The 26,270-nt window shown below is 36.8% G+C and overlaps 1 protein-coding gene across 5 annotated transcripts in view; it reads right to left on the bottom strand.

Moving 5' to 3' along the window:
- CSMD3 (CUB and Sushi multiple domains 3) overlaps nucleotides 1–26,270 on the bottom strand; it is a 496,245-nt gene that overhangs the window by 322,015 nt on the left and 147,960 nt on the right. For all 5 annotated transcript variants that reach the window (XM_072330149.1, XM_072330150.1, XM_072330151.1 and 2 more), the window contains exon 6: nucleotides 8,304–8,416. In XM_072330149.1, coding sequence (XP_072186250.1) covers nucleotides 8,304–8,416 — 113 coding nt within the window. The remainder of the gene's footprint in view (nucleotides 1–8,303; nucleotides 8,417–26,270) is intronic.

The following is a 26,270-nucleotide window of genomic DNA, read 5'->3' as shown; positions in this document are numbered from 1 at the left end:
CTACACACCGTCATTCTGTGGGTGCATAGCTGCAAATAAAAGACATCTCTAGAGTGGAAAGGTGAAAAATAATCTGTTCAGAAAGTACAGCTCAGTATAAAATGATGCAGAGCTAACAGACACCTAAGCATGGAATTTCACTAAAAATCATTTTATTTTATAACCACATATGCAATTTATGTTTTTGTTAAGCCTGGGGGTTAAAATAAATAAATAAACAAATAAATAATAAAAAAATCTAATGAAAAGGTCTTGCGAGTTTCTTTCATGAGAAAAGAGTTTCTTTTTCTTCCATTCACTGCTAAATCAGGTAGCTTTCTGGGCTGTATTTTGACAATAGGACTTCAGAGTTTACAATATTAAGAACTAAGTATTTGTCATTAAAAAAACAAAAGTCACAAAAACAAAAACACATACACACACAAACAAAACAACAATACAACTGTCATCTGCCAAGGCAAGTAAACACCACCCTAAGCATAAGCAAGCTAAGCCCTTAAGTAGCAGGTTTCTATAGCTCTGACACAAGTGATGTAGCACTTTAATTTCTCTCAGGATATATCTCAAAATCCCATGAGTGCACTAGTACTGAAAATTCATTTCAGTAAGTAACTCTCAGCGACTACGCACTTCATATGAGATTAGACCTAAGAATCTCAGATTCTCAGTCACCTATGCTTGCTCGTCTATATCTGTCCTTGGTATATAATCTCCTATTATTATCAAAGGTAATCAAATAAGTGTAGTCAGGAGAATAGTGTTTTAATCCATCTCAAAGTATACATCCTGAACAGAAGACAGCTGCTGCCTAAATGCTGTTAGTTGCCATTTTATGTGTACTTTTCTCTCTTCTTGCTCCTGTGGAAGGGCACTGCCTCCTGTAAATTCTCTCTGATTTGCTAACACAATACAGTTTCTCTAGAGCACGGGTATCCAACCTTTTGCTACATTGAGTGGATACTGTCTTCGGCAGCACATAAAGTATATAATATAATCAATGTATATGAGTAAGAAAACATTTTTTATTATAATATAGACAACAAAAACAAAAAACTGGTAGGATATTTGATCATGTTTTTGTTAAACAAATGCTTTAATCAGAGTGCTTGTAATTCTTAGTTCTCAAGGTGCTTGTACAAGATTTTTGATCTAATTTTATTCTTCTTCTTTATTCATCCTTGGAAGTAATTTTTTCACAAATGTACATACTGTCAAAAAGCGATAACAGAAAAAGACAAAGTGGTGAGTAGGGGATATTTTTCTCTGGTAAGATAAGGCATATAAAAGTCCACTAAAGAGACATAATCAAATTTTTGAGTAGACTATATGTTTACAACTCTATACATTCTACCTAAAAATTCACAGGTAATGCATTTATGTTGACTGAAAATATGGTCACAGATATACCAAAAAATCAATGATTTTTTCATCAGTTGTGAAACTCATTCTCAAATTCTTTTATTAGAATGGAAAGGCTGTCTATTTTTCACTGTTCACAACAATGTATTAAAATGTATAAAATTCTTTGCCATATCTTGAGTTAGCAATTCTTTGCATTCTCCTTTGTCCTGGTATCAGTCGAGTCAGTTTTAACAGCACAGCAATGGTTTGGTTGTTGCTGAGAAATGCAAGAATGCCTGGGTCCAGACCAGGCTTCTTGGCAGTGATGCATGATGGTGGTGGCAGGGTGGCCAACTGCAGTACAGGATGAACTACTGTGTGTAGCTCATAGGCCAGACATGACTGCTCTAGATCATCTCTACCCAGCTTCTTCCATATGGCCATCTGAATCACTCTGTAAACTGTACTGACAATATCATCTTGGCGTGGAGAAGATTCAAGCGTCCATGCAAACTTTGGTTTGGTCCAATTTGAATATTTCATAATACACCGCTTTGTAACATTCTGTTTTGTTTCCAGCTGCGAGAAGAGCCTGCACAGTTCTGTCAGTACCCTAAGAATACCTTGGATAACTTACATCATTTTGTATGTGATCACATACATATTTGTGAAAAGCTGAACTATGCTCCATAGCTCCCCAGATTTATTGGGTGTTAGACATCCAGCAAACCTCACTTAAACTTTCATCGTGACTGCTGTGTCCTCCAGCACAAGCACTACAAAATGTTAGTTGCAACAGATTCTGAGAGGAGTAACTAATGACATTTAAACTGTTGGATGCTCTGAAAAAAAAGTAATAAAGATGATTTTCCTGTCTGACAACTCTAGCCACAATGTTCTGAGGCAATTTATTACTACTTACTTTGCAGTAAGAAATTCTTTACTTGACTGTCAGCTGCTTCAAATTGTCCCTCAAAGCAAAACAAATGAAATGTCTACCTCCATAAATCATTTTGGAATGGAGATAGATTTCTATCAATATACTAAAAGCAAGCAAAGAAACAAACAATGTAAAATCAAATGTTAAAACAACACAAAACAGAAAACACTTCAGTATCAGTTTTCTCTGTATCACACTACAGGTGCTGGCATTCATCTCACTTCAGCTCCACATTTCTGGCTGTCTGGTATTAGGCAGCAAAACCATTAGGATGCTTTACACATGGAGACTGAGATCTAAATTTTACTCTGTTATCCAGGGGAGGTTCAGGCTGGACATTAGGAAATTCTGCTACTCTGAAAGAGTGGTCATGCAGTGGAATGGGCTGCCCAGGGAGGTGGTGGAGTCACTGACACTGGAGATCAAAGAATGTTTGGACACTGTGTTAAGGGACATGGTCTACTGAGAACTATTGGTGATGGTGGATGGTTGGACTGGATGACCTTGCAGGTCTTTTCCAATCTTGGTGATTCTGCGATTCTCAACAGAACATATCATAATCGTACCCAAATATTTGATACTGTTTTTTTCTTCAATTTATGTGTTATTTGGTATAAGCCTTCAACAGTGCAGCTGATTTACTACATACAAGAAAATAATAAGGAAGTAAATTAATTTCACCAGTTCGATGAACTGTAAGTACAAGTCTACCGCTGAAAGCTTCCACAGCTTTAGCTGTGGAGAAAGAATGAAGGAATGATGGATCTCAAGAGATAGGGAATCTATGGAGTCTTTATCAGAAAATGGGTGTTGCTTTTCCAGAAGCACTTTCACAGTCAAGGTATGCTTGACATAAATAACTGAAGCTTGTGTACACTCATCTATAAGACTGGAAGCTGTGAAGCTAACTCAATCCTTTCTGTCAATTTAGATAATATTGCATATGTATACGTAAGTAATGGGGTGCAAAGAGTAGCCAGCAGAAAGTAGCAAACACAAGAAAACTTCAAGGGAATAGTAAATAGATGGAGCAAAAATGACAACTAATTTTAAAAATAGAAGATTCCCAGTGCCAAGAAACACTGCAGCAGAAGCCTATCTAAAAGGCTTTGGCTGTACTTCATTAAACAACTTCAAAATCAAAAGAAGTTTTAATAAAGCAGTAAAGATAGAAGATACCAAGTCCAAAGCCCTTCATTGAATGCACAGAAATACTAAAACACAGGAGATCAGCAGCTGCTAAATGTACCTTGCTGTGACACTGTAAGAGGCCATGCTTTTTACACTATCGCCTCAAAAGTTTGCTGAACACGGACAAGTCCAGGTAAGCCCTGGGCAGGGGATGAGAAAACCTCTGTCTGAGGGTAACAGATGGACAAGTCCAGGGGCAATGAGAGAGAGATAAGCTGCAGATGAATGGCCATGAAGTGGTCTTTTGTGTGGGCTTATCTCAAGGAAGATGGCCATCCCAGGGCTACTCACATGCCTCTTATGCAAGCCCCCAGGAATGTCACGTAGGCAGAGAAGAAGAAGGATAAAAAGAGCATGGACAAACCATGAAGTTAGGTTTTCTGACATCAGATGCCTCATTTCTTGAATAACTAGGTTTTTCTGACATCAGATGTCTCACTACGTGAACAAGGAGGTTTTCTGACATCAGATGCCTCACTACGTGACACCTGCATGCCTGCATGCTGAAGAACTTTGCCTACTGCTACCGACAGACTCTCCTGGGCTTGCTGCTCGGAATGCTGCTCAAGATTCTGCTACGTGGAATCTCACTGCTCCTTCCACCACCTGCTCTGCACTACACTGATCTGCTGCTTGTGGCCTGCCACTCTGCTGCTGCTCTCCCCTAAACCCTTTTTCCTTGGACCAACGAAACGACGTGCGACAGGATGCTGCTGCATCCAGGTGGTGACTATCCCAGCTTTTATGCAATTCTTGTCCTTTTCCTACCTTTCCTATCGCCCACCGCTTTCCCTTCCCCATCCCCTCAGCTGACTATTATTTCTAATAAACTTGTAGGAACAACATTTGAATGTTTTCTTCTTAATCTCATGCCAGGCATAATATATCTAAATAACCTTTGCCTCCCTCCTGTAAATTGGAGCAAGACAGGCACTACTGGGAAGTGTAAAGGGAGGGGATAAATTTTGAATTTCTTCTAACTGACACACATACATCACTATGATCATTATTTTCTAGCATACTTCAGATTTGCTAATTGAATATATTTCATGAATGAAAATACCTTTTTAAAAGAGTCAACACTTAACCTGCTTGACGGTAGACTTAAACGAATCTGGCCGTTTCCCTTATGTTTACACACCTCAGTAAATTTCACTTGTCCTGGATAAAGTAATTCAAACATTTTCACAGGTGTTCGCAAGGCTGAAGCCTTGTATGGAAAATTAGGTAAATTGTGATAATTAATGAAATTAAAAGGTTGCTTATGACTTATTTTTTCTTCCATATGCACCTTGATTTGAAGCTTGTATGGCATCATTTTTATCCTTTGACAATGGCTAGACAGCAGTAACTTGATATATTATGCTGAAGCTCTGACATGTGAGTCTGCCTTGTGAAAAAGAAATCTAGAAAGCAATTCTCATTCATCTAAGAGAACAGAAATAAATAAATAAATAAATAAATGGGTATTTTGTATCCTGCTTAACAGTGGATATAGAACCTGGTTTATTTTCTTAGATATAAAATAACAAGTTTTTGCAGATAATATTGGGTGCAAATGACAAGTTTCAATAACAGATAGGTTGCACATTCAACCTTTTTGATAGGAGATCAAGGGCTGCCACACATATGTAGGTCACTGCCAGTTCCAGCTGGCTCACCACAAGTTGCAGCTGTATGTCTGTCAGAGGAGTTTATGGCATCTGCATGAGAACGCTGCTTAAGAAAAGGCAGTGAACACAATAAAAAAGAACAAGAGGAAAGAAAGAGGAAGTAAGTAGTGCTGCTATCAATTCCAAAAGAAAAATTGTTCTGTGGGTAACCTGTGCTAGAGCATGGGTTTGCCTAAGATGACTGCAGTTGTGTCTTGATATAGAGGAACTGATTAAGAAGGAATAAGTATCAAAAGAGAATGAGAATGGAGGAGCAATAGGAATAAACTGCTTCAACCTAACTCAAAATTCCTGTAGTACCCTTCTCATTATAGAAGAGACTAGGTGTATGTAATATGTGGCAGTGTAAATATGGGAAGTGGGAGGTGTCAGAAGTAAAGTTAAGCCTGTAAAACCTAATGGAATGGTATTTTCTGTGTCTGTTTAAATGTCTTTATGTTTTTTTTTTCTTTCTCTAACACCCAAATCAATAACTAAATGCCCTGAGTTACATTTCTTGTCTGTTATGTTTCTCACAGTAATTAAGCTGTCATCCCTGTCAACCCTGCAGTCCCTTCAGCCTACAAGTTTTTGACTTTTATCTTCTGCCCTGTTCCAAAATGAGAGGATGAGTGAGTATGGGTGGTTTGCTAACACTTATGGTCAATGCACCACACAAAAGCATTAGTATAAAATATGCAGCTGTGCAAAAGCAGCAAGCCAGGGCAGTATCTGGGTGAAAAGAATACAGAAGTGCTAAGTATTGATGGAATGAGAAAATTATGCTGTGTTTTATGCTTCAGTATTTGTAATCTCTTTCTGTATCAGTGTAGTAGCATAGGGGATGAAAAAATAATTAAAATAAAAGAGAAAACAAAGATAATGTAATTACTTGAGAAGGTTAACACATTTCCTCTAGAAAGTGACATAGAAGTAGATTCCCGACAAAGAAAACTATCTATATTGCACTGTTATTTAGAATAATTATTTCATTTTTATTAAAAATCTTTGATAACTCATGTAAATCTGAAAACTGGGCTCAGAAAAAGACTTAAAACAGTCTCCGACCAAAAACTAAAGTTTTCACATTTTTGAAGAGGAATATTATTTACATACATATGTATATAATTTTCTAAACTTATGAAAGTTTTTGTATATTCATTTCCTTTCTTCACACTTTCTTCTTTAGTCTGCTGTAAATTCTTAAAACACTATCCTTAATATCTCACGTTGCATTCTTTCATCTTCTACAATTGGCTTTAATTTGTAATGATTGTATCTGCTTGCAGTATGAACATTTAATGCTTTTACATGCTAAATTGACTGCTTGAGTGTTGTTTTTTTTTTTATTTTATTTTCTCATACAGCAATAAAATATATTTTCTTCATTTTTTCCTTCATACTGCAGCCTTTCAAAACTAAGCATATAGCACATGTTAATGTATATTCTTCAATATAATGTCAAAAATTAAATAATATAAAACAAACAAAAAAAAAAGTATGAATTCAAAACAAAATAATATGAATTCAGTACTGTAAACACCACTGATTTAGGTGTATTATTTAGGTGATGATGAGAAATCACAGCTGCCTGTTAATGTCATCTATGTGACTTGCAGAAAATATTCTGAAACTAAACAGAAGTCTTTTTTTTTTTTTTTTTTTTTTTTTTTTTCTAATACCTTACACTTCACAGTTCTGCCAGGAATGCAAGTGTAATACAGGATTTGTGTCATGTGAAATGTAATTCATTCTCAGTAGTTAAAAAACAAACATCTGATCAATGTGAATTGTTTTATGTAAACTGACAAAATAGTTATCAGACTGTTTATCAGTTGTTAGAAAGGATCCAACAGAAAGTTTCTATTTTATGTTTAGGAATTCTGCAGTAAAGCATGTGGTTTATCATGAGGTATTAAGAATGCATAAAACAAAACAAAACAACAACAAAAAACAAAAAAAAAAACCAACAAACACAAGTCAGTGCCTTTTTACAAAAGTTGTGGAAGATGTGGAGCTACATTAAGGAAGATTTTTTCAACTGAATTCACTACAGTACACATTTCAGGACATCTAGAATCTCAGAAACTCTAAGTATATATAAGTACATGTGCTAAAATAATCAAATTATTCTTTACTTATTTAGAATATATTATCTGTGGCAATCACACAGATCAATTACATTAAAAAAAAAAAAAAGTCCTAACCTTGGATTTTTTTTATTGTATTTGTTAATGAGTTTTACCAGATTCTGCAAACATTTATGTAGGCAATGTCTTCTCATGATGAATTCCTTGCAGAGAAATGTTAAAGAAATTCCTGACCCAAATCTCATTAGGAATGCTATGATGATGATTTTTTTTTTTCCTAGATTAAAAAAAAAAAAAAAAAAAAAAAAAAAAAAGCTATAGAGCAAAGAAAAAAAAAAAAAAAAAAAAGAATTATTGTTCTCCAAAGATCTACTGATGCACTGTAGATATTGGAAAATATTTTTAATAATAATGTTTGTGATAAAAACAGACTGTATTATTACCATGTACTACTAATGGAGCTCAGTTTTTATCAGAGCTTCATCATTATTATGATCTTCCTCCAAACTGTGGTATTCCCTAGTTAGTAATTCAGATGCTTTCACTCTTATTCAAAGTAATGATTGTTCATAAAAATGGTGGGTAACAATCTTACATGTTAATTAAATCTTTAATAGCACACTGAATTCAGGAATATGTAGCAAGAGATAATATAATACTGATGAAATGCCACATTAGTAAACAGAAACTTAATGTTTTACAAACATGGCTAACAAAACCATGGAGGTAAACATGTATTTTAAAGACTAAAGACAAAATTATTTCTGCATCTGTTTTGTAATCTTTTTAGGAAATAAGGAACATTTTTAAAGCTACATGCTACACAGGGGAGAAGGAAGTAAATACCTGTTGTAACTTGGTACATATACTATTTATTACACTACACATACTTTAATAGATTGTAATTTTATATGACTTTATCTTTTATTGTATTTATACAAATACAAGCTATATAGGGAACTTTTTCAATGTAAAGGACACCTTTCCATTTACTCAACTTCACGTTTTTTTGTTTTGTTTTGTTTTGTTTTTAGTATCAGAGAAACAACCACAACAGCAATATAAAAAAAGATGTTTTTAAATATGTACCTTGATAATGAGCACTAAATCCACGGTATCGGTGATTGCTGTCAGTTACAAAACGTAGTCTAAGCCAATTTTTGTTGCTGATAACTGGAGGAGGTATATTCATTCCAGAGAGCCTGCATTAAAATAGTAATAAATAAATAAATAAATAAATAAATTAAAAGATAAAAAGTGATCAGGGCTGAAGATCAGCAGATTTTTATGAAGTTCTGATAAAGTTCTGTATGGATCTTCAGGGGAATAGGGGAAAGAGGTGGATTCAAGATGTACAAATCGCTCACAACATCCCAAAAGCAACAACAGCTGATACCAGTGTGGCAGTGTGACTGCACAGGCACTTAGTGACAGCCAGAACTCTGGGCTGTCAGCAACACTGCTTTAGTTGCAAATCCAAACCATATGAGCTTCTATGAAGAAAATTTACTCAAACCCAGCCAAACAAACTGTTATTTTAGCTCGACGGATTTTTTGTTTGCTTTTGGTTTCCTTTGTTTTTTAATGTTAGGACATTACTCCAGTCACTGAAGTTTTTCATCTTGATTTGTTCATTTGGAAGGTCTGAGTTAATGATTTTCTTACTAAATAATGTGAATAGCTAAAAGTGAACAAGCAGTTCATAATAAATCTTTCTATCAAGTCAATAATGCAAGATATTTTTCCCACTAAAAAAAGAAAGGTGAGTCATGTCTTTAGTATGTTAACATACATATCTAAGTCCTTCCATTTATTTCTCAACAGGGCTCTTCCTGTAGTTAACAATAAAACACTAGGCATTTTATGTTCAGATATTGTGGACTGCTCTTCTGCATTGAACACCACTCTCCACCCCCCCACCCTCCCCAAACAAACAAACAAACAAAACTCAAAACAGGATATTAGCTTATTCAGGCAATCCACAAGTGAGAGAATTGATTCTGTTTCAGTAATATCTTACTTTCACTGAGAAATTTTCATCTAGCATTTGAAGTCACTTTGTGAAGTACAATAATATCATCATCAGTATTGTTATCTCCCTTTTACAGATAGAAACTCATACACAGTGTGAGAAAGCTCCTACAATCATCTAGCAAAACAGCAGCTAAAAGAGAACTGAAAGAAAGTATCTTCACATTCAGACTTATGGCTTTTACAGCTTCAGTCAGTATCTCTTGGTAAGTATCTGCACAGAGTCCTGTGGAATCATAGTGTGGAGGAAGATGTAACCATGAGTGAGTCACCAAAAAGCTTAACAAAACTCCTTGATAGTCTTAGATACTAGATAGATATATCTCTGTGAAGCCTAAGGAGACTGGAATGTAAGACAAGTGCAAAGGGAGTCTAAGTGTAAACAGGAGGCTCTTTTTAAGTGTTGTTAATCTTGTCACAGTTGAGAAACCTTTTATCCTTTATCTCTGTTTTTTTGGGGGGAGAAGTTAGTGTCAATTAACTGATTATAAGAGCTGTTAGATGAACAGGAACTTCTTGTTTGTAAGTGGATGGTATATAAATGTATGTTGAACACAACAAAGTAGATCTATTCTGATGCTGAAGAAGAAACTGAGAGAGCTCTCTAACTTGACTGAGCACCAACTTAGATATCCTTAGAGTTGGAAGGGACCGCTGAAGTCCATCTAGCCCAGCTCTCCTGCAGTGAACAAGGACACCACAGCTATTTCAGGTTGCCCAGGGCCTTTTGCAGCCTTGCCTTGAAAGTCTCCAAGTACAGGGCTTCAACCTCAGCACTAGGTAATACTAGCACTAGGTAATCAGTGACTCACCAACCTCACTGTAAATATTTTTCGCTTATGTCTAATCTAAAATGACCCCCACTGAACTTGAAGCCACTTCCCCTTCTTCTATCACCACAGACTGAAGAGTCTCCCTCCTTTTCTGTAGCTCCATTTTACATATTGAGGTATGAGCTTCCAGGAGGATCTGTTCCATGATCTTCCCCAGATGTGAGACTGACAGGTTGGTAATTCCTAAGGTCATCCTTTTTAAAATCAGTTATGATATTACATTTTTTTCCAGTCATGAGGGACTTCACCTGATTGCCATGATTTTTTATATATCATGAAGAGTGGCTTGAGGATGACATCAGCTGGTTCCCTTAGGATTCTGGGATGCGTCTCACTGGGACCTATAGATATGTGTGTGTATTCAGGTTTCTCAGGTGGTCACAAACCTGATCTTACAGTGAGATGTGCATTGCTTTCCTGATTCTGTCCTACCAAACCAAACGTGTGAGATCTGTGTGACAAATTATTACCAGAGAAGACAGAGGCAAAATAAGCATTCTGCTTTGTTTGATGCTACCAGCCTTCCTGTGCCACTCACTTGGAGGGAGTACACTCTCCTGGACTTTCCCTTTCTGACTGAGGTACCTGTACTTTTTGTCATCCCTTGCCAAGTTTAGTTCAAGCTGGGCCTTGGCTTTCCTGACACCATCCCTACACAGCCTAGAAGCTTCCTTATACACTTCTCACGTTACCTGTCCCTGTTTCTAGTGCCTGTGCATTTTCTTCTTTCACTTCAGCTGGACTGACAGATCTCAGTTCAACCAAGCTGGTCTCTTGCCTTCTTTACTTCCTGACTTATTGCACCTGGAAGTCTTGCACCCTGAGAAAGGCCTCCTTAAAGTTCTGTCAGCTCTGTTCTGCACCCTTACTCATGAGGACAGTTTTCTAGGGTATTTTGTTGACCAACTCCCTGAAAAGCTGTAATTTCTTTTTCCTAAAGTTTAGCTTTCTAATTTTACTCTTTGTCCCATATCCCTCCAGAGCATGAACTCAAGCATAGCATGATCGCTACAGTCCAGGCAGCTTCCAATCCTAATGTCATCAATCAGTTTATTTACATTGATAAGCAGTTCAGTACTGCATCCCCTCAGCGGGCCATCAATTAGATGACTCAGGAAATTATCCTCAGTGCATTCCAGAAGCCTCACGGATTGCCTGCAGGTCATGGTGCTACTTTTCCAGCAGATGTCTAGGTAGTTAAAGTCCCCCAGCAGGATGTATGCTTGCAATCACAGTGCCTCCTCTAGTTGCAGGTAAAAAGCCTCATCAACACAGAATTGTCCGGGTTGGAAGGGAACTCAAGGATCATGAATCTCCAACTCCCCTGCCAGGCAGGACCACCCACATCCCCATTTACTAGACCAGGTTGCCCAGGACCACATCCAACCTGGCCCTAAACAGCTCCAGGGACAGGGTATCAACATGCTCTGTCTGATCTGGTGGCCTACTACAGTAGACATCAATCACGAGGCTCCCTTTTCTTTCTTGGTCTCTAACTGTTACCTGTAGGCTTCTGACTAGCTCATGACTGTTCTTCAGAAATGTCTCCTCACATTCTGTTCCTTCCCTAGTGTAGATGCCAACACCCTCACAGTATTCCATGTTGAAACACTGCTTCATTTTCTTATTGCTATTAAGCATTTTTTTTCCAACCATCCTTTGAAAATGTATTTGTTAGATTAATTATAATTAGATACATGCATATATCTAATAGATTAATGATAATTTTAACAAATACAAATATTCAAAACTAAGAGAGAAAATTAAATCAAAATAAAACACTGCAACACCTAAATTAAGTATTTTTATTATATTCTACTTCACTTTGTGTCAGCATACTCTCATTAGACATCAGTTTCAAGAAAAGGCAAGAGAAAAAATAAATTCTCAAATATCAATAGTTTCTACTGAAAAATCTTGTCTCATATAAAACAAATTAGAGTTTTTATTGTCTTTCCCTTAATTGTCTGTTTTATGAAGAGTGATACATTCAATTTATGAGTAATAGATATGAAAAATGTACAAGAAAACTTGTGTTATCTATTTTGTAGACTTCAGAAGTCACCACTGAAAATGTAGCTAGACTTTTTTGTTTGACTTGGAATTTATATTCTGAACCTTGAGTGATAATCTTCTTTATACAATGAACAGATGTCCAGCTCTATGGGTATATCAATTCAGAAGTATTTTATTGAGTAAGCATTTGCTAAATTTGAAAGGTGTTGGCAATTTTAAAACCAATTCATCTGTGTTTTCAAAGAGAAAACTTGGGGTATTTTCTTCAAAATTTTTTACTTCTACTATGCAGGACTGACCAAAATACTAAGGGTAATAGTTATGTTTTATTCAAAAATTGCTCTCTAAAAATGATAGAAAACAGTATGTTTTTTGCTTATTTGTTTGTTTGTTTTCTGTCCTAGGCTTAAAACTTGAAAATTCAATGTGGAAAATCTTAATTAATGCTAAATATCAGGAGCTCTCTTGCCTGCTAAAAGGACTGGAAAGCAGCTTTTCTATTCTACCTATATTCAACATCCATTATTATTATTATCATTATTTCCTTAAGATGCAAGTGATTTCCAGATAAGGAAGCAGTTCTGATTTCTCTACATTATTACAGCCTTAGCTGAAAATTGTTCTGGGGTGGATGGTCAAGTGACTTTTGTTATGAAATATATATATATATATATATATATATATATAAATGTTTGCATTCACAGGGTAATATCAGTTTATTTCTGCAGTCAGCCTTAAGGCACTTGTCTGCACTTATTTCCAGATTTTGAGTTGGTATATTTGAAGTCAGTTATATTCATAACATAAGAAGTAATTTGGGAGAGAATAAAAATAATAAAGTACCCCTTAAATAAATGGCTAATAAGATTGTGTATGTAATTTTACTTAGTGGGAAGACTTAAAAATAAAAATGAAAAATGTGGTACTGTTCCTTCCATCTTTTCACAGCCAAGCTATCTGAAAATTGTATGTGCTTTAAGATAGCTTTCCAAATTTCTGAAACTGTGTTAGCAAATTCTTTCCCTCAACGATTAACATATGTGATAAAATGCCTGTCTGGCAACACTGGTTATGAAAGTGTCATTGAATTCTTGTTCTTGAGTGCTTTTATACCATGGAAATCCACATGCTGATCTTACTAATTTCAGCTAGAGAACAAACAGAATATAACTTTTTTCAGCTTAAAAAATTAACACAAAGTCCTATAACCAATGAATTTGGAGAGTGATGTTTAAAAAAGAATTTAAGAAAAAATAATAAAGCAAACAAACAACAACAACAAAAAAAAAAAAAAACAAACAAAAAACAGTGCTATGAGATAGCAAAGAAATATGTTGAGTGGATAAGAAAGTAAATAGTGAAGGGATAAGGAGGTGCTTGCACAAATGCTTATATCTCTATTTGGGATTCCTGCCCTCACTTCTGCCCCACTGAAATTCCAGTCATTTCGACATTAGCCTGAAAAATACAGTGCTGCAAGATCTAACTATTCTGTGTACTTCTCTGGTAGGATGAAGCTAGTAATACTGTTCCAAGAAGAAAGTATGCAAAATATAGAGTCATGGAATATCCCAATTTGGAAGAAACCCATATGGATTGTTGTGTCCAATTCCTGTTGTCACACAGGAAAACTCAAAAATCAGACTATATTACTGTGAGCATTATCCAGACATTTTCTTGAACTCCAGCAAGCCTAGTACCTTGACCACTTCTCCAGTGTCCAGCCATCCTCTTGGTGAAAACCATTTTCCTGATAGCCAGCCTGAATATCCCCTGTTGGAACTTCATGTTATTCCCTCAGGTTATATCATTAGTCACCAGACAGATATCAGCTCCTGTCTCTCTGCTCTGCCTCATGAGGTAGCCATATGCTTCAGTGAGGTCTCCCTTCAGTCTCCTCTTCTCTGAGCTGAACAAATCAAGTGACTTAGCTACTCCTTGTATGCCGTCCCCTCTAGAGCCTCCACCATCTTTGTAGTCCTCCTTTGGACATTCTCTAATGGTTTTATTCCCTCTTTATACTGTGACATCCAAAACTGCACACAGTACTCAAAGCTGCATCAAGGCAGGGTACAGTGGGACAATTACTTCCCTAAACTAGCTAACAATGCTGTGCTTGATGCACTCCATGGTGCAGGTGACTATCCTAGGCATACTGTTGACTCATGATCACCTTACAATTGATGTACTCAGGAGCACTGCTTACAGTTCTTCTTGGTTTGTGATGTGTGTATACATATAGGCTTTATTTTTTAAAATAAGTATTGACAGTTAAGAAGTTAGAGCACTTATTCAGGAAACTGAGCATAGCAGTTTAATCCTTATTTTAAACAAAGGGATAGAGTTCCAAGAATGTCACCTTAGTTCATCAACCTTTGTCAAGTAAGAAAGAAAATGAAAAATATTCTAGCTTGTCAAAGACTATAGGCAGAGGACACAGAAAGTCAACTTTCATTTTCCAATTCTCTTTCAAAATTACTTGTGGGGGAGAACTTGGATGTCTAAAATACATCAATCTAAATCATGGTGGTGAATGCAGCCTTTAACAGTGAAATTCCAACTTTGAAATCACACACGAAAAATCGATCAGAGAGCATCCATCTTAGCTTGTGTTATGGGTGAAAGATTCATTCTTGTAACAATTAGTCAGTTCCCACAAGTGCTCCTCATTAGGCTTGTGCTCTACTCCCTTCATCAGCTTCACTGCCCTTCTCTACATATGCTCCAGGGACTCCATGCAGTTCTTGTAACAAGGGGCCCCAAACCAAACAAAGTAATCAAGGTGCAGCCTTATCGGTGCTGAGTACAGGGGAATGATCACTTCCCTGGTCACGTTAGCTGTACTATTTCTAAGGAGACCAGGATTCCACTGGCCTTCTGGGCATACTGCTGGCTCATGTTCAGCCAAGCACTGACCAGCACCTCCAGATTCTTTTCCTCTGCACAGTCTTTCAGCCACTCTGCCCAAGCCTGTAACATTGACTGGATTTGTGGTCAAAGTGCAGGACCCAACACTTGGTCTCGTTGAAATTCATCCCACTGACCTCAACCCAGCTATCCAGCTGCCCAGCTCACTCTGTAGAGCCTTTCTACCTCCAGGCAGATTGTCACATCCTGCCAACTTGATGTCATCTGCAATCTTAGTGAGAGTACACTCAGTCCCCCTTCATCCAGGTCATCAGCAAAGGTATTGAAAATGACAGGCTATTCTTTTAGTGAAATTGATTTATTTGCCAAATTTCTATGCTAATTCTGAAGCAAGAAAAAAGCATGCAAACATCTCTAGTACAAGTATTAGTTTAGGCATTATATGTGTTCAGAAAAAAAACCAAATAGAAGTAGTATCTTTGTGGGGAAAGTATTCAGAAAGGTTTTTCATTTAAGCAAACAAACAAACAAACAAAAACCAAGAAGCTTTTTCAGGAAGTGTAGTATTTTCACATTTCCTCAAAAGCCAGGAGGTTCACAGAAATGGACATGACATAACTTTAAAAAGAATTTGAGACTGACCTGTAAGCACCACTGCAACCCTTCCAATACTACTTAAGTCTTACTTGATGCATACATAGACTTCTTCAACATTCATGTGATGTTTTGGTGCTAACTGCAGCTGTGTGAAAACTTTCTCAGTTCTATGTGATATTTAACAGGTATTCCTGGTTTCTTGAAATAAAACTACTATAAAAATAGTATAAAATATTTTGATTGAAAAGGGCAAAGTATCGCATATTTTGATAAAGCCAGTCAAGCATTATCTATGCATGTGTACATGCTAGAGAGATTGAATGCCTAGGTAGATAGCATATTACAAACTGCAAAAAAGAGTATGAAAGATATGAAATATACTGTTTGATATCCCTTCCTTCCATACAAACCAGTTCCTGACCAGTGATTAACCTGATTTGGTTAAATTAGTGAACAATTCTATCAATCAAGAATGGGAGATATCAATATCTTACAGCTTCCTATACTTCTACTTAACTTTAAAACTCTAGCAAAGATTTCCAGTCTTCCTTTTCTCTGCTGCCCATTATTGCCTTGTTCCCATAATTCTTGCTATCTTGTATCACTCTTGTTATAACAATCTCCATAACGAACATTTTTGTAAAAGTATCCGTAACACTAAGGACACTAATTATCAGATACAAGACTTAGGTTTCTGACTTAGTATATTGAAACACAGAATTTCAGGACAAGGTCTCTAATCTTTATAGTGTCGCTCTTGGAAGGCTTTTTTGTGTAAGAGTAGGAGAAGGATTTCAGTTTTACAGTTTATGTTTCAGCTTTGCTTAGAAAGAACTAGATTAATATTAAAGAATGAAAACTCAGATTGACTGAATATTTGACACAATGATAGTTTAAAAAGATCCCAAATGACTTAATGATTGAGTTAACATACATATTGCTCTTTTCCCATCACCTCAGTGTAAGAGGCCATGCTTTTTACATTACTGTCTCAAAGTCTGCTGAAATGGACAAGTTCAGGGAAGCCTGGCCAAGGTTCCAGAGACACACAGAAGGACAAGTCCAGGCAAGTCAGAGCCACGGTTCCAGACCCCCTTTGTTTAAGGGTGACGTGACAGATGACAGACAGATGACAGATGGACAAGTCCGGGAGCTACGAAAGGGAGATAAGATACAGATGAATGGCCCTTAAGTGGTCTTTTGTGTGGGCCTATCTCAAGGAAAAGGGCCATCTCCGAGGTATTCACAGGACTCTTACCCAAGCCTTCCAGAAATGTCCCGAAGGATGGGAAGAAGTAGGATAAAAAGAGCATGGACAAACCATGAATTTGGGGTTGAGGTTTTCTGACATCAGATGCCTCTCTTCATGAACAAGGAGGTTGTCTGACATCAGATGCCTCACTACGTGAACGCCTGCATGCTGAAGAAGATGCATGCATGAAGAACTCTTAGGCATCTGGCTTCAGATTCCTCCAACGTCTTCCTACGGCGGACACCGGATTCACCTGGGCTTGCTGCTCGAGACTCTGCTCCGTGAGACCTCGCTGCCCGAGACCCTGCTCCGTAAGACCTCGCTGCCTCCCGATACCTCGCTGCCCTTTCTACCTCCCGCTCTGCGCTGCACCGATCTGCTGCTTGCGGCCTGACCCTCTGCTGCGGCTCTCCCCTGCGCTTGTTCCTCCTGGTCCAACGAAACGACGTGCAACGGGACGCTGCTGCGTTCAGGAGGTGACTTTCCCCGCTTTCCGTAATTCTTGCCTTTTCCGCCTTTCCTATCGCCCACTTTCCCTTCCCCATCACCCTAATTTTGGTATCCGCCGCTCTCCCTTCCCCATCCCCTCAGCCATCTATTATTCCCAATAAACTGGTCGGATCAACATTTGAATGCTTCTCTTCTTAATCTCACGCCGAGCATAATTTATCAAAAGAACCTTGCCTCACTCCTTAATTGGAGCGAGACACTCAGTCAGTAAAACTGCTTATGTTGGGATTCAGATACTAACCTTACAATTAACCTTTTGGTCACACACAACACAATTAAGATTTTGTATGGTTGGACCTATCAACATCCTTCCTGTTTCCAATTACAGTGATGAGATTAATAGGCCCTAATGGCAGTCATTATAACTGTTAATGTCTATTGCATTATAACTTAGGGTACTGGCCTCCTTAATCTCCTGTTTGTTATTTGTTTTGTTCATTTGTTTGTTTTTGGTTTGGTTTGGTTTGTTGTTTTTTGTTTCTGTTTTTGTTTTTTGATGTTGATGTTTGTTTGTTTGTTTATCTAGGAATGTTCCATCCCGATTATACTAAATCACTTCAGAGCAAGGGTGCTATGACATATATTGTCAAACAGAAAACCAAAATACTCCTTTCTCTTTTAAAATCTGTTTCTGTCTAAGCTGAGAACTCATGATTTGAATTTTGTCAAAGATATCAAATAAATGTTACATTCAAATAGATTATTTCAGCAATCTTTGAATAGGTAGCAGGAGAGGTCAACAGGATGGATAAGTGTCTATAAATTGTTCCCTTGTAAAAGTACTTTCAATGTAAATATTCAAGTAACATGAAAGAAAGTATTTTACAGAATCACAGAATTGTAGGGGTTGGAAGGGACCTCTAGAGACCATTGAGCCCAACCCCCCTGCCAAAGCAGGTTCCCTACACCACGTTGCACAGATAGGCTCCATTTCCTATAAATTTAAATACAATTTATATTTATGCAGTATCAACATCTTTAACACTTATGTATCTGAAAAAGACTCAGAAAGAAGTTTCTGTGACTGAAACTGTTGAACTTTTTTATACGAGTGGAGATTTTCATTGAAAAGGAAAATGTATGAATGTATGCAGTGTATGAATATCTTCGAAGCTGAAGCTGTAGGTGAGAGTCAAGGCTGTTCTTGTACATACATCCAGTATACTCGAGTCATTGTCTGGATGATTCATGAGTTTATCATCCACAGAGAAAACAGACTGTTTTAGAAAGCAGATTAATCAGAATGGTAATTACATGATTATTTTATCAAAATATACAAAGTTTCACTATTGAACTTTGAATAATTCAAGGAAGAAACAGTAACCACACAGTATTTAAGGAGAGAATACAAAGTAATTTCTCCTTAAAGCCATCTTTCTCAAAGTTAAAATTGTGTCAGACAGATAAAGGTGTCCAAAGCAATAACAACTAAAACACAACACTCCATTACCAAGTTCAGGGTATTACACTACTGAAGTCAGCAAAGGCCTCTTTCCCAAGGCCAAATTCCTTGTATATGATTCCAAATTCCAAGTATAAAGTTTGATACAGGCTTGACTGTTGTTTACACGTTTCACAACTGAAGCAAAGTGAATGACAAATAGCTATTTCAGATTTTTAGAACAGTAAATTACCACCCTTCAAGCACAACCTAATGAGCAATTTAGAACTAAGCTAATCTTTTAGCTCAAAACAATATCACAAATATATATATATATCAGATTTATAAAACATTTAAAAAAATAATAAATAAGCTAGTGCTTGGAAAAAAGAAATGAAGAGTTTTATACGTAGTCACCTTCAAAATAAAAGGTGTTCTGAAAAGAACTATAGCTGTCTATTAATTAATTTTCTTCAGCTAGAGGGCTAAAAATAATTCAACCTAAGACTTCATCAAGATTATTATGATGTCTGGAAGACTTAAAAAAATGTCTTTGTTCTAAAAATGTCAGCATTGAAATATATGAAAGCCATGTCATGTCTTTTCAGTGTTTGAAGGAGTTCAGTTTCAAAGTAATGTTACTGTAGTATAAAGCAAGTCTATGAGAAACCACTATATAATTATTAAGGACTGAAGAATCTCTGACATTATTAATAAAATTTTGCAGTACTGCAAATATAAAATGTGGAAAATTGCCAAGATAATAAATATATATATTTTTTAACTTCAAAGCTATATTAAAGCTTATAAATCCAAATGGTGATATGACAAAGATTTTCCAATTAATCTGGCAGAATGATGAAAGGTAAAACTTGTGAACATCCATGCTCTGAAATATTAGTCTATGATACAAGTAATGTGTTGTTTCCAACAGGAGTAATAAACATGATACTGTTGGAAAACATTGCTGCTCTGGCTGCCTAAATACTAGTGTATTAAGTTGCTGATTTTCATATAGATGTCAGGGACTCTAAAGTTATATTTACAATGCTATGCAAATGCCTCTTATGAAAAATGACTTGGAGCTTCAACTCAAATTTTCTTAAATGGACAAAGAGTCTATATAAATGCATGTTAACTTCACCTGTTCTGCACATGCTAATGTGTGATCTTTCTACCATGCAAGCTGGAGCAAGATGCAGAGCTCCAAAGTATAGGAGACCAAGTCAAGGACAAAATAGCCAGTAAGAAGCAGCCAGAGAAGTCATTGTGACACTGAACAGATTTGGTCCCACCTTGAGGAAGCTGTGAAAGTGAGACCTTCCCCAAAGAGACTAAACCTGGTGTCCCAGAAGTTGTGATAAGGTCAGCACCATAAGCTACTACAAGATTTGTTTACCTGGATATGTCAGGACAAAACTGTTGAATGCTGTTTCAAGAACCTCAAATCCCTAAGGACCTTGGTTAGAGAACTGAAGACCAAGGATGGCTATAGGGATGAGTGTAATCACATGAGCATTTTCCCTGCAGATCTAAATATATTTTTCACTTTATTTTCACAGATACTCCAAATAAAACACAATTGAATACAACTTGTATCTGACCAATTAATTTGTTAACTAACAATCAGACTGGAACCATTATCAGTGAGACGTTTACATAGTTTTCTTCTCCTAAATTGTTGGCAACATTTTACTATTTATTCCATAATTGGCTATTTTCTCTACTGCCTCTTTATTTCATTTAATGAACTACTATATTTGCAAGCCTACTACCTGATTATATGAAGGAAGCCTGTTCTTGAGTCTTTCCTATAAGTACTAGTAAGCTAACAAAACAAACAAAAACCCCTCACATTCTGTCTGATACTTAGTAAGCCAAAAATGCAATAGGATTGTATAGCTTGTTACAGATAGCATCTTGCCAAGGCAGAAGGGAACACCCTTTACCTATAGGACCAGATTTGATCTTAGTCCAATTAATGTTTCACAGAACCACAAAATCACAGAATCAGCAAGGTTGGAAAAGACCTACAAGACCATCCAGTCCAATCATCCACCAATAGTTCTCACTAAACCATGTCTCTCAGCACAACATCCAAACATTCCTTGAACACCTCCAGGGTCAGTGACTCCCCTACCTCCTGGGCAGCTCATTCCACTGCCAGACCACTCTTTCAGAAAAGTAGTATTTCCTAATGTCCAGCCTAAATCTCCCTGGTGCAGCTTGAAGTCATTCCCTCTAGTCCCATCACCACTTATTTGACCCCCAGCTCATCACAACCATCTTTCATGTTGTTATAGAGAGCAATAAGTTCTCCTCTGAGCCTCCTCTTCTCCAGACTGAACAATCCCAGCTCTTTCAGCTGCTCCTCATTAGGCCTGTGCTCCAGACCCCTCACCAGCTTTGTTGCCATTCTTTGAACTTGCATTAGAGTGTTTCAATAGAGAAAAGATCTAAATACAAAAAAGACTCAATAATAATATTAGTGACTTTGTCTTCATAGTATCTATCCCTCTTTGCTTCTCCTTTTATCCCTTGTGTCCCAACTTCAGCATTTTACTGAGAGCCAATATCCTGAGGTCATGAGGTCATCCCTCAGGTTAATGACAAAACTTCCCTTCCTCAAGATTAGGTAAGGCTCATCTTTCTTAATCAGAATCCTTTTTTGTTTGTTTGTTTGCTTGGTTTGTTTTCTGTTTATTTTTGGGTTGTTTTGTTTGTTTGTTTGCTTGTTTTTATTCTTCCCTTCACTGTTTGTCAGCCTTCCAGTCCAATTTGCACAGGGGACCAGTGTTTATTGCAAAACAGCTGATTAGGGTTGTCAGACCTTCATGTGGTGATTATATATTCTCCTAATGAGTAGTTCACTGTCAGAGCCTCAAGAAATAAGAGCAGCTCAGGTCAAGATGCCCCAGAAGGATTGTCATAGGATTGCAGAATTCTTCAGTTTAGATAGGATCTTAAAAACCATGCACTTCCAACTCCCTTCCTTTGAGTTGGTTGCTATCCACTAGATCTTGTTGCCCAGGACGCCATTCAACTTGGCTTTTAACAACTTCAAGGGTGGAGCATCCATAACTTCTTTGGGCAACTTGTTCCAGTGCCTCACAACCCTCTAAGTAAAAAACAAAACAAAATAAAACAAAATAAAATAAAATAAAATAAAAATAAAGTAAAGTAAAATAAAATATAAGAATCCCCCTAACATCTAAATTGAATCTCTCCTCTTTTAGTCTGAAATGATTCCTCCATGTCACTGTCAGACCATGTAAAAAGGCAAACTCCCTCCTGATTATAAGTTTCAGCTCTCTGATCATCTTCATGACCCTCAACTGGACCTGCTCCAAAAGCTCCACAACTTTCTTGTGCTGAGGGCCCCAAGCCTGGATGCAGTACTTAAAGTAGGGCCACACAAGGGCATAGTAGAGGACAGCCACCTTTCTCACCCTTCTGACTACTCCTCTTCTGATGCAGCCCAGGTTATAGTTGGTCTTCCAGACTGCAAATGCACACTGGTTGTTCTTGTCAAGCTTTTCATCCACCTATACCTGCAGGTCCTTCTATGCAGCGTGGCTCTCACTGGGAGTTCTCCTCCCAGTCTGTACACATATCTGGGATTGCCATGATCCAAGGGCAACACCTTGACATTCACACAGGCCTGCTTCTTCAGCCAGACCAGGTCCTTTTGGTAGGCATTCTTTTTTTCTGTTGTATAAAACTGCATTTTTATGTCACCTGCAAACTTGCTGAGGATGCACTTTAGTAAAGTTGTTAACAAGCACTGATTCCAAGACTGACCCCTGGGTGACACCACTTGTCAGTGGCCTCCACCTGAACATAGTCACAGTCCCCTCTGAAATAAATACAAAGCTTTTTTCCATTTAACATTAATGAGATAAAAGTCATATTAACTGGGCTACCACTTGATATGTCTTTTGCTAGATTCACACTAAAGTTACTAAAAAACACTGGGAAATAGGAAGGAAAAGGTATCTTTACCTACAGCTATCTTTCATATATCTTCTCTCCCTAATCCTTAGTACTTTATATTGCCACAGTAGTTAAAATGAAAAGCACATACTGGCATGCAATATTCAAACTGTTAAAGACTTCTAATTATATTTTCTGTACAGAATAAAGGGAAACTAGTATGCAACTCTGGTTGGAGATAAGGTTTAAAATGTAAGTCAAATTACTCCCACTCTGTAGCAAAATTAAGGACCCCATGGGTCTTATTAGAAAAAGTACTTCTAGAGTTTGAAAGTTTTTCTAAGTATCTGCCTCTTTAGTTGTTCATAGTTAGACATTAAATCCAAATGTAAATCCAAATCTTAAAAGAGCTGTTCCCTAATATTAGAATAAAAACCCAAATGCTGTCATGTTAGTTATTTTATTCCATTTTTCTTAAGAGCAAAGAAAAGTCAGTACAACTCCTGAAACATCTTTAAAGAATTCTTCAATACAAAATCAGAGGTTAAAATGTAAGGGACTGAAAATACAGGGGATCATTTTCTAAGAGTTCATTCTTTACCATTTCCTGTTTTCTGATTCTGAAAATATATTAAGATAAATTCTGATATTTGTCAGAGAAAGCTAGTTTTACTGCTTAATTTAAAGACCAAGTGGGTCTTAGCCTTCCTCTTCTCATCCCAGTTGCTATATTGCTTCCATGTGACCAGATCCTTTCTTCACTGTCTAGAGACTTATTTCATCCATTCAAATTATTTTACAAGCTCCTTACTTATTCATGAGGGTCTCCTGCCACCTTTGTCTAATTTATTATTTTTAGGAATGCAATAATCTTGAGCTTGAAGGAAGTAGTACTTGACTGTCAACACCACAAGACCTGTTACCTCCTAATGCTCTCACTCATGGGATACCTCTAAATAGGTTTTTGAAGCTGTCATTGTTGGCTTACATTTATCTGAGGTGATCTCCAATTTTCTGTAATAATATTCTGTAGTACATTTCTTACTGAATAATTTAATAGACATTTCATCTCAAATTGCTTGACAAATATCAAGTTACATCATCCTTAATTTTATCAAGAATATATAAAGCATAAAGTGAGAAAATACACTGATCATTGCTAGCCTTACTAGCCACACCATTTAAGCTAAGCCTGAGCCAGCCTGAACTCTGCCCTCTCTCATTTTGATCCTGACAGGGCTCCTGGAGGTATTCTGGACCATATTAATGACTTGCCATGGCAGAGGCTATCAACAGACCCTGACATTTCAGTCCTTGGCTCTGTCTTCCTGTGTTCAGCCCTCAGAGGACATCAGCAGTGAGGGCAGGGCTTGCATGGGGTCATCCTAAACTTCCAGCTTGTCCCTTATCATAGCCCTACTCTTATTTCTCTAAAGCAGAAACTGAGTTAAAATCTCCCATTTCAACTATTTGAATAAGTAAAAGAGCACAATTTTTCCTTAACAAATTATCTTATTGATGGAACAATATGAATTTGCTGTTATCCTGTGTATTTGTTAATACTTATACTATTTGTAACATTCAAATTCAGTTGTTCTCCAGCTGTAACTATCAACTATCAACATTCTTGTCTCTTACCTATGATAAAATTAAGACATGAATATGATACACCTCCATCTCTGTTTCATGTAGGAGATACAGTGACAGTCTTTAAAAACAGTGACACCTCTTCACATTTACTGCATCCATAGCAAAGGATGAGTCAAACTAAAATATATAGCTGGTGTAAATATCTTGCTTGGATATTGCTGATATTGCCTGAGACAATATCAGAGCATTCCTCTTTTATATGCATACTAGCCATAGTCTTAATTCCAATAAAAGGAAACCATGAGGATTCTTTAAACATGCTGAATAACATAAGGGAAAGAAAAAATTGAAGTTTCCACCAGCACTCTTTTCTGAAGAGAGAATAAGATTCCATACAGAACTTCAGTATTCCCCAAGCAGCTTCAGGTATGTCTTAGAACTTCTCTTTCATAAACTTTGACAGTGACTCAGATTTAAATAGAAATTTTTATCCCATGAATTACTGCTATGAGCAGCCATTTTTCTTGTATGGTATACTTTTTTTCTTCAGAAATAACACAATGACCTTAAATAAAGAAACATGTATTTCCTTAGTAATGAGCTAATTAAAAAACTGCATTAATTGCTTCTTTCAAAGTGGAGAACTGATCACAGTCTCAACTCAAGTATGACCATCTCTAAATCCAGTATTTTGTGTTTTGTAAAGTTAAGATAACTTACATTAGCCAAATACATGTTTACAAACAATAGCTCCTTGGAAGAACTGGAGGAGAAAAGTTCATATTCTGATCTGTAAATAATGGATTTCTCATCTTCCATATACATGTTTAATCCATAATGTGATTAAAGCTAACATTCAGGAGAGAACACTTTACAAACACTGTGTAGTTCTCAGGCTCTATGTCAGATGGTAGACTCTATTGAAGTATGAAAATTTATTTCTCCTTTCCCATGCTCAGCATCATCTTTTCTTTTGGATGCAACAGAAAATAAGAACCACCTGCTTTCATCTCTTATGAAGGATCTTTTTCTTAAATTCCATTTGTGGTATCCATTGTATGCAAAATAAAAATGTTTGTTCTGTTTCAGAAAATAAAAGGAAGGGATTATTTTGAATACCTTTGAATAATAAGAATAAAAATTTTACCACAATCATTTTTTGTTCTTCATAATAATATTCAAAACTAGTGTTTAGAGGAAGCAGTTGTATTGAGTTTACATAACATGGTTTTGGTAGCAGAGTGAGCTATACAGTTAGCCTCTGGAAAATTGCTGTGCCTACACAAGACAGAGCTAGTACTAGCTGTCTCTAATATGATCCAAAACAGGCCAAAATTTGACCCAACAGCAAATCTAGCGGCACATTTGTGATAACATATTTAAGAAAGGGTAACAAATCCTTAACAGAGGATGTGAGATGGAGTGAGAAACATGTGAGGTAAACAATGCTTCAGACACCAAAGACAAAGAAAAAAGAGGAGTTCCCCTGTAGATCATTATGAGGATCAGGGTAACAAAGGCTACAGCATGTAGAGAACTGCAGAACTGCAAAATTTGGAGCAGGTCTAAAGAAGGGCAACAAGGCTTGTGAAGGGCTTGGAGAACATGCCCTTTGAGGAGTGACTGAAGGAACTGGGACTGTTTAGTCTGGGGAAGAGGAGGCTGAGGGGAGATATTGCTCTCTTCCAATACCTGAAAGGTGATAGCAGCAAGAAGGAGACTGGTCTCTTCTCACAGCTGACAGGTGACAGGATGAGGGGAAATGGCCTCAAGTTGTTCCAGGAGGGGAGGAGGGAGGGAAGGAGGGACAGAGAGAATGCCTTGCTCTTCTAATTTAATATTCTGTTAAAAATATTTATAGTAGCACTGCTCTTTTATATACTGATTTTAACAATGCTACATATATATATACATATATAGTAAGAAAACAATCTTTTATCACTCTTGATCGACTTTGTATAAATAAATATGTACATAGTCCAAATATTTGATACAGTACATGTAATTGTTTCTTATTTGAGTCTATAGTTCTCTAATCATGTAAT

This window comes from Excalfactoria chinensis, chromosome 2, assembly GCF_039878825.1.
Source record: "Excalfactoria chinensis isolate bCotChi1 chromosome 2, bCotChi1.hap2, whole genome shotgun sequence".
Taxonomy (NCBI): Eukaryota; Metazoa; Chordata; class Aves; order Galliformes; family Phasianidae; genus Excalfactoria; species Excalfactoria chinensis.
The sequence above is the reverse complement of the archived record's forward strand: the minus strand, read 5'-3'. Positions and strand labels throughout refer to the sequence as shown.